A 9,735-nucleotide genomic window follows, 5' to 3' on the forward strand; every position below is an offset into this window, starting at 1 on the left:
ATTCACTGGTTGATCCATTACAACAATAAAGTATATAAACATTAAATAAATGCAATTAAATATATCACATACTGCACTGCAGTAGTTGTAGTGACAAAGTGGAGCATTTACAAAGCTTAAGACACAACCACACAGTGAGGACCAGCTCTGAGAGACTTCTTTAGAAGGTGCTTGGATAAACATTGCTGTGTCTTTAAAGAAGTCAGTAGAACTCTGAATCTTATTGTTGGGCTGCACTTCTAACTGCTTGGTTGGACATGTGGAGAACCCTGCTGTAGTTACCAAACACCCCTTTTTTTAAGCACACCAGAGTCTTTTTGGCTGTCACTGCACTTACTGGCAAAAGTAGTGTTAGTAGCACTGTCCTTCCACCCAGGATGGAGGAGTGTTTTAAACACTCCTTTAGCTCTTTTCCTGAAATGTTTCCCCACAACCACGTACAGGAAAGGGTTAATAGAGCTGTTAGCATAAGCAAGGTAGGTGGAGACCTGCTCACTGATGTCTAAAATGTGCACAAACAGACACCCTGGTATTATCTGAAAATAATCCAGAGTGTCCAAGATGCGCACAACCTGGAAAGGTGTCCAGCAGATGAGGAATACAGCCAGCACAGTCAGCACCAGGTGAGCGGACCTCCTCTCCACCCCTACTCCCTGCATTGATCCCACACAGCTGTCTCTAAGGACTCTTACCATTTGGTGGGTGCAGAGTGCAATTATGGACAGGGGAATCACAAAGCCAAGCACATTGGTGGTTAGGTTCCTCTGGATCCTCCAGCTGGGATGAGGATAAACTAAGTAGCATGCCTCCATGTCTAGTTCTGGAATGTAGTTGACAACTCGGAAGAGCAGGGATGGAATACTTAGCAGGACACCCACTGCCCAGATGCCAAGGCAGACTTGTTTGGCCCAGGCTGGCTGTCGAAGTCGGCTGGCACTTAGGGGTCTCACCAGGGCCAAGTAGCGATCCATGCTTACCAGGACCAAGAAGAGTATACTGCAGAAGTAGTTCATATAGATGGCCATATTGACCACTTTGCAAAGCACCTGGCCAAAGTTCCACTGGTAGTCCTGAGCAATGGTGACTGCCCAAAATGGCAGACAGAGCACCATGACCAGGTCAGCCATAGCCAGGTTGCCCAGATAGATGTCAGCCACAGTGCAGGGCTTCTTCTGTAGGCAGAAGACACAGAGAACGAGGCCGTTTCCTAGCACTCCAATAATGCTGATGAGGACGAGGCATCCAGGCTGGAGGGAGACGAGCCAGGCCCAGCCTTCTGTATAATTGCAGTTATCCATGATCAGCTCTGATTCCACAACAGGAACCAGGACTGCAGAAGAGTTTAACTCCATTAAGACCTAAAAAAATAAACAAAATAATAACAAACTCTCATTTATTTGAATACATTATAGATCTTCAACAAGAATTTAAGCAAAATGTTTATTCATGTCCAAATATGTCTGAAATTCATGAAGTTAAATCTGATAATGATTTAAGTTGATATATAACAATATATACCTTTAACTATAAATAGAACACTGCTTCAGCAGAAAGCATATGGCTCCTGCTCAAGCATGGGGTAGTGATATGATGATTAGTATTTATATTATTACTATTAATTAATATTCATGATTAATATTATTTATCTTCAGTTTTAAAAAACAGATTCAAATTATACCTTAACCTTTTTTTACGTCAAATCACGTGTCAAATTTTGGTTCTCCTGTATTGTCTTGGTAATCTTTTTCTGATCTAACTCTTTAGGCTTAACATATTCACTGAACATCAAGAAATTAATATAAAACTGCAATACGGTGGTACTATAAAACTGTAACTTGGGAAAACCACTCTAAAATACTATAAGTCTGTAAAACATTAAATAGGGCTATACAACTGCATAGATAATGAAATAAAACTTCAGCAACCAGCTGTTCTGACGTACCTTATATCACACAGTAGCAAATCCAAATTCCAGATCCAAAGATGAAAGGAAATTCACTTCAGATGGGATGTCTGACTGTTCCTGTTCTCACTGAAGAATTCTCAGAGCTGCCAGACCCTCTTATAAGTGCATTACGAGTTTGTCGTCATAAGGAGCTTGGATCTGCTCTTGCTTTCCATCAGTCGTGCTCTAGCCCACAGTGCAGTATGACTAATACTGTAAAGATTGAGAAAAGTGTTATGCTACCTCACTGACATACTATCTCTAAATGCTACCACCTAAATGTAATTCAGGATGTTAAGAATTCGAGCACTGACAATCTTGCAGGGATCTAATAGAAATATTTACAGCATTTACAACTCCTCAATATGAAGAATTTCACTTTATTACAGTACTTTATTATTTCTATTGCTATAGAGATCAGGACTGGATTTCCCAAAAGCATTGTAAAGATACATTTTAAATGACGAAACACTCACTCCCATTTAAGATTGTCTTAACACTCTGATGATTTTTGAAAAACAGAACCCAGTTTTCATTTCAATTTGTATTTCATTTTAATATGTATTTCAGGTTTGTTTCACCCTTATAGATGTATGGTTATCATGTTCAACACCCACAACATTAGCCACCAACTAAAAATCTACTTTTAATTTTAAAGCTGCATTTATTAAGTTTTATTCAGGATTTAGGATCCAGTTTAGGATCTAATGTGTTAGATTAGAGACAGGTCTTACTAAACTTGCACTAAATCCCACGCCAAATGTCAATAGGACTGTGTTATTCATCATCCAATTTAAGGAGTAGAGTAGGGGCCATATTCACATATCCCCCAAGGACATTTAGTACTCCTAAATGGCCAAAATGTTAGAAATGTCTTATGATTTAATGTTTCACACTGTATTAATAACTGTCACCTTATGTGTACTGGATTTTTAACTGACATTGCTCTGCATTTTGCAGTTTTTTCCTGGTGGTTTTTCTATGGATTATAATTTATAAACTCAATGAGCACAGCTGTGAGTTTTCACCTCATACTTCTCTGGTTTCTCAATGTGCCTGACACGTTGGAGCTTGATCACAATTTCTCCCACACATGCTTGGACTGTGTGGAGCAATATCATCCATCTGCCTTCTGGAGGAAATCCTGAAAAGAATGCAGAATGCAAATATCTATCCACAATTTAAAGTGATTCTACTTTAGTATTCATTTAGTTTTAAATATGCATTATAGGAAGTTTAGCAGTTTTAATAGGAACTACCTGTTTCGCTTAGACAAGCACATAATATGCCTCCTGTAGTGTCTCTCAGCTGAAGCATGGAAACCAGGTCATATGACACATTATGGGCACTTTAAAGGCATACAGTGTCATAACTGAAGAAGTTACCATCGGCTTGTGCACTAAACAGGATTTTTGTGAAGTACTTTTCCAACCAAATGTTAACAAAAGAAGAGTGTAGCTATTTTATGTGAAATTATTCTGAGAGAAACCCAAGAGGGTAGCAATGCATTCTGTGGGGTGGAACATTCTCCCCATTACATCCTGTGTGAGGCAGACAACACAAAGATCTTTCCTCTCAGCTCAAGTCATTACAACAACAATCTTCTTTTTACTTTTATTTTTTTTTTATTGTATGCATATAAAGGAAATCAAAGATAGTTTTGATAGATAACAACACCTGATTACTTAATAGTTACAATACAGAAAAAAAAACATTCCAGATGAATTGTTTCAGAAACCAACCACTGTCTTCAAAACAACTGTCTGCTGTAAAGAGAGGGTATAATATTGTGTGATTGTCACATTATTTGTAATGTTGTGGTTTCTTCCTCTTCCTCGTCCTCTTCGCCTCTATGCTTTTCCAAGTCACTGTTTAATGTTTGCTTACTTTTTGCCCAAGTGATGTATGTTTGGCCCATTGGTAAAATTATTTTTGATTGTTTCTGATGTGGTTCTACAAATTATATCGTTATGCTTACACTTAAATCTAAGGTTTCCAGCTGAGTGTGTGTAGAGTTTTGCAAAACGAGTGCACTGCATTTGCAATCTGTGTGAATACTAAGAGATTGTGTTTTTGTTTGTGGGGAAAGTGTACATTACTCTGAGGTGTTAGCATGAGAAACTGAATTCTTGGTCTCTTCATTCAATCACAATATGCACTTGATTGGGAGAAAACTAACATTGAGTAAGTAGTGAGATGCCAGGTCAATAAATGGTTTGTATTTATGATATTGGTATTTGTTCAGTTTATAAATGTTTTATTAGGGACTGGATCTTTTCACACTCTCTTTGGAAGCTTTCCAGTATGTTGATAATTGGGATCCCAGCAGTCGCCTCATGCTTTTGTCTTTCTTTCATTCTCAGCAAGATTATACTATTCAAAGGAGGCTTTAAGGAGTTTTAAAATTGCATGTCTGGCTTTGTCCTTTTGCCTACAGAGGTTCTGTTTGCACTCTGAGGGCTAGAAAACATAAATTCTGTTATCTATTTGCTTGCATGTAGCATATGATAAGGTAGGAACACAATATATCTCTGTGTCACAAATAAATGTTCTGTTATGGTGTTATAGTCCAAATCACACAGCAATATCTAACCAGGGTAGAGACACAAATCACGGTTGATCTTGTTTCAGCGTATTATTTTTTTGGCTCCAAATGCTGAAAACAATTTTGAAGTCTGTAATGTAAAATTACTGACAAATTTGTAAAAGTACTATTTTTTACATTTTGAATACAAACATCCATATGCTGCCATATGGACTGAACCCTATTTGGTGGCTCAGTCTTGAAATAAATTATTATATGCCAAATATGTGCTCTTATGAAACAGAAGGGTTCCTGTGTGGCAGTACAGAGATTTATCTCCCTTTGCCCCCCAGTGCAGCTTTACAGATTCATTGCCCACAGCACTTGAAGCTACCTCAAAACAATAACCAACATGTGTGACCCTTGCAGATAATACAATAATATTATTCTGTTTTATCTCTGATGAAAATGATAAAACAGAGGCTTTAGAGTGGACATGTCCTTTTCAGTTTCTTGCTTTTGTATAAATGGGTTCCAGTTCCATGCACACTATCTAGATCCCTGCAGATGCTATGGGTAACTTAGTTTAAATTAGCCTGCAAGAACTCTTCCCTCCGGTCTTCGGGGCAGCACATGGACATAGGATTACATCAGGAAACAAAAACAGGAAATGTGGTTTGTGGAACAACCTCACAATGAAGCAATTAGTCTGATATTAATCTGTAAGTCGCTCTGGATAAGAACATCTGCCAAATGCCATAAATGTAAATATGATTCAGAAAAATGGAACTGTGAGATTCTGACTATGAAATATTCAGGAAGATTTATGGATGAAATGAATAATAATAATAATAATAATAATAATAATAATAATAATAATAATATTTCATGGCATCTATGTTGGTTCCAGTACAGCCAGCACAAAGATTATTAAGCTTAAGTTCAGTTTCAGGGACTCAAGGAGTGTTTGGTAGTTCATGAGCTAGTTCACACGTGGGGTTCAATGAGGGAAAACTGCAGTGTGGGTTATAATGTCCAAATCTTTCAAATACTTTTACTTTTATTACTAATACTGCTACTACAAGGAAGTCCAAGGAAAATGTAAAAGGACTTCCCACCCTGCTGGTCCCTATGGTAACAGGTACTGACATCAAAGAGAAAACACAGCACCTTGGAGTCAGGTAGTCATTTTTCCAGATGTGATGTTTGACAGGGTGCCTAGGTTAGGTCACTAGGGTGTTGTTTGCAATATCTCTAATGGCCTGTGTAATATGCCCGTAAGCCACTGTTTTAAATAAGTAGAAGTACCTTCTGCATTATGCCAAATAAGTGGATCCAACAGCTGTGAACTAAAAAAGATTACTTTAGGGGATGGATTAACTTCTTCACTGATGGTCTCCAGCCATAATATTTTCCATGTACTAAGAGTTAAAGAAATGTACCATTGTGTTAAGATTAGTCTCCTGTAATGCTGCATTCTCTGGTCTGGAGCCATTGGAATGAATCAGGCAGCTATTAAAGCAGTCAGTTAGCTGTCATGAAAGAGTCTAAAAGTAGTGAATTTCTGGTTCCTGTAATGTGTCGTGAACAAACAGATGCTTGCGAAATCGCTTTAACAGTTTTAATATCTGACGTACCAAACAGGGTAGATGCCAGGAAGAAGCAATAAGCAGAAGGGGTGTCTGAGCCATATTAATAAACACTTTCCAAAATACATAAACTAACAGAACAAAAAGAGTACGCAAGCAAGCAAATCCAGAGCGACAATCCAAAACCAGAATATAAACACTTGGTAAGCAATAGATAAACAGTGGCATTATTTCACATTGACTAAGTGGAACAGGAGTCTTTATAAGATGAAAAAATGAGTAAAAGTTGAGTAACATATTGACTAATATTCCGGGGAGGATGATCTGCTGATGTGATTAAAGATTTCCTGGTAATTGTTGGATGTAGAGTCAGTTCTGATGCTTTCTTTGTAGTGGAGAACTATGTTACAGGTCCATGAAGCAGTGAATCAATTATCTTACTTAAATAGAAAGACTACACTTTTTAGAGTCTTAGCTTTGGGAATAAAGATTATTATTCAGAATGCATCCTGAACATTACATATCTTAAATCAACATGAATTGCAACTCAATCATGAATCCATTAGCATTTCTCTACAAAAATTTCATTATAGATTTGATGCATACTATATGCAGAGCACATGTAAAGTGAGGAACTCTGTGTTTTTTGGAAATGAATTCATATATATTGTAACATCATCCCAAATTCTATTTGCCTTAGAAGCATAATCTATTATATTAAAATGCCTTTATTAATATATATATATATATATATATATATATATATATATATATATATATATATATATATATATATATATATAAAATTGAAATTGTTGTGAAGTACACAAAGACAGAGGTCATTCATCAGCTGTGCAAGCAAATTATATATGTAACGAATGCCTGAGTGCCGCAGGGCATGGAGCAGGAGACACAGACTCCCTCGACATTGTGAAACATTTAATAACACAATATGTAACAGACAACGGTGGCACTCACACATGACATTAACAGAGAAAATAAACACACTTAACCCTAACAACAATGATTGTAACATGAACACAGTCTAGACAAACATGGATACTAACATAAGCTTCGACTAACAAACAAACAATGACCAACAGTGAGGGACGCACTGACAGGGGTTTAAATAGACTAACAAACACTAATGATTAACCCCGTACAGGTGCATGCCCTCATGGGGGTGTGGCCACAAACAAGCATGAAACCCCTGCACGCAGCAGGCCGTACCACGTGACTGGTGGGGGGGAGTGTCCCATGGCAATATATAATAAAGTGTAATATATATATATATATATATATATATATATATATATATATATATATATATATAAAATCTAAATTGTTGTGAAGTACACAAAGACAGAGGTCATTCATCAGCTGTGCAAGCAAAGTATAAAGTGTAAAGTGTAATATATATATAAATTCCCCTGATGAAGTTCTGAGCTAGTCAATAGCAGGGCTCTCTACCACCCCTGGGCCACAGACCAGACCTGGGACACACTGGTGCCTGGAGCAAAAAATGGCCCAGCTATCAAGATGACCTGGTCCCTTCCCTCTAATGATCATAAACTGATGTATGGCAAGGTGAAAAGCTCTTACCATCCTGGTATAGTAAGGAAGACCATAAATTCCATTAGACTCAAATTCCTAACAGGGCCAGTTACTTTGCTCATCCCATATATTCACAAAGTAGCCACTTAATCTACTTTGATGTCAGATAATCAACCAATAATGTATAGTGATTTTAGTATAATTTCCAAATTGTGATGTATGCTCCTGTTGTTTTATAAATGCCTGTTGTTACATTATTCTGTTCATTACTTGTCCTTCATTAATTTGTATTATTCACTCATATTACCTCATCTGTATGTTGCTTAATTGTAAACAAATTGTTACTCACTGCTAGTTGTGTTTATCAGAAATCCTATATGAACCAATTAGACAATATATTAAAGTTAGTAGTTTGTAACATCTAGAAACCAGGAAAGTAATTAAACTGATTATCTAAATGCTCTACCCTCATTCTAAGACCAGGAGGTAGAAATGGGTAGGAACATGTGATTTTTAAAATTATTATTATTATTATTATTCCTTTATTGCTTTATTTCTTTATTTTCTTTATAATTGATTTGTGGTGGATCCTATGTATTCCTGTGTTCCTATGTCTCTGACTGACTGATGCGCCCCGGACCCGCCGCCACTGACTGCTGCAGCTGCGCTCCCAGGCCCGCCGCCGCTGATTGTCGCAGCCGTGCCCCCAGACCCACCGCTGACTGCTGCGCCCCCAGATCCACTGCTGGTCACCGCGGCCATGCCCGCGAACCCACCGCTGACTGCTGCGCCCCCAGACCTGCTGCAGAACGTCGCAGCAGCACCTCCAGACGAGCCTAGTCCTGCTTCTGGTGCTACGGACACCTCATGGCTTGTTCCTCCTCCTGGAGTGAAAGTAGCCAGGCCAGTTCCTGTGCCTCATGTTGGTCCTAGCACCATGGTTAATTCTCATGACTCTTCTGTCCCCAAAAAGGCTGCTACAGGTGTGCTCCCTGAGACAATTGGGACTCCTTCGGTCACACACGACCAGTGACTCCTCTGAACTAATGAACTAGCCACTCCTGGTCATTAATAGAATTTTAGTCACTGATTGTGGTGCATGTTTTCTTGTTTCGGCTTATTCAACAAACTTACCTTGATTATTATGCCTGTGAGCCCAAGTGATATTATGTTTGGTAGACGAGAAATAATCACATATCGAATTGGCGACTTTCATGAGTTGAGACAGAATTATTAGTTATTAATACATTTATTAAGCATAATCAATTTTCCCCTGTTAATCAGGGTGGTACCTCAATTAAATTTAATAATTGTAATAACTGACAATTAATAACTGACAATTCATTAAATTCATACTAAATATGCTATAATATATATTTCCCTCAAGCAGGCTGGATTCAAAGTAAACATTTTGTATGGAGATTAAGAGGGTGGAGGAGAGAAATGAGAAATTGTGATTCTCCAGACTGGATGTACCTGTTAGAGTAAAAATGGGCTGCAATGCAGGGTTGGCTGAATGTGTTGGGAGGGCAGTACAAGACATCCTGAGGTTCTTAGATTCCAAAAGAAGTCTTTTCACATTGGCACCCACTGAATGGCACAGAGGGCACAATAAAACAGTACCTGTAAAATAATCTACTGCACGTGCCGAAGTAATATACAACCCCAAGTCTGCAGCTCTCAGGTTAGTCCCCACATCAGCAGTGCCTGCCACAGGAATCACCTGCTTTTTGCTCACTGTAAAAATTGTTTTTATTTAAATTGGATTGTGGTTTCAGAATTTTTCCAGTGCTGTGACTGATGAATTTCAAGTTATCTATATATAAAAATTAATTGTTGATTTGACTATTGATAGGATAAACAGCTGAAAATAATAGGCCAATGATTGCTTAAAAAATCAAATTGCTGACACTTCTGTTACTATATACATGGAGTTATTGCCACTCATGAAAAATCAAGCAGGAGAGAGTAGTAAAATCATGAAAAAATCCATGTACTCATGTTTGATTTGTATACATGAGAAGTCCTAAGGCATCTGGTCTAAAGTCAAAGTTCCGCTTCATTTGTGGACAGCTAAAAAATATTTTCTGCATCAGTATCTGTTTGACATTTTATACCAATAA

General features: G+C 37.8%; 1 protein-coding gene across 1 annotated transcript; it reads right to left on the minus strand.

The window, feature by feature from the left end:
* Positions 1 to 271: 271 nt before the first annotated feature.
* On the minus strand, positions 272 to 1,352 carry si:dkey-63b1.1 (B2 bradykinin receptor). Its single transcript, XM_027000795.2, has one exon. The coding sequence runs from the start codon at positions 1,350 to 1,352 to the stop codon at positions 279 to 281; it is 1,074 nt and encodes a 357-aa protein (XP_026856596.2). The 3' UTR covers positions 272 to 278.
* Between the last annotated feature and the right edge of the window lie 8,383 nt (positions 1,353 to 9,735).

The sequence above is a fragment of the Electrophorus electricus genome, chromosome 3 (assembly GCF_013358815.1).
Source record: "Electrophorus electricus isolate fEleEle1 chromosome 3, fEleEle1.pri, whole genome shotgun sequence".
In the NCBI taxonomy this organism is placed as follows: domain Eukaryota; kingdom Metazoa; phylum Chordata; class Actinopteri; order Gymnotiformes; family Gymnotidae; genus Electrophorus; species Electrophorus electricus.

Excerpts from the sequence above, each read along its gene's own strand:
- si:dkey-63b1.1 (XM_027000795.2), bottom strand. The coding sequence starts at position 1,352 with ATGGAGTTAAACTCTTCTGCAGTCCTGGTTCCTGTTGTGGAATCAGAG.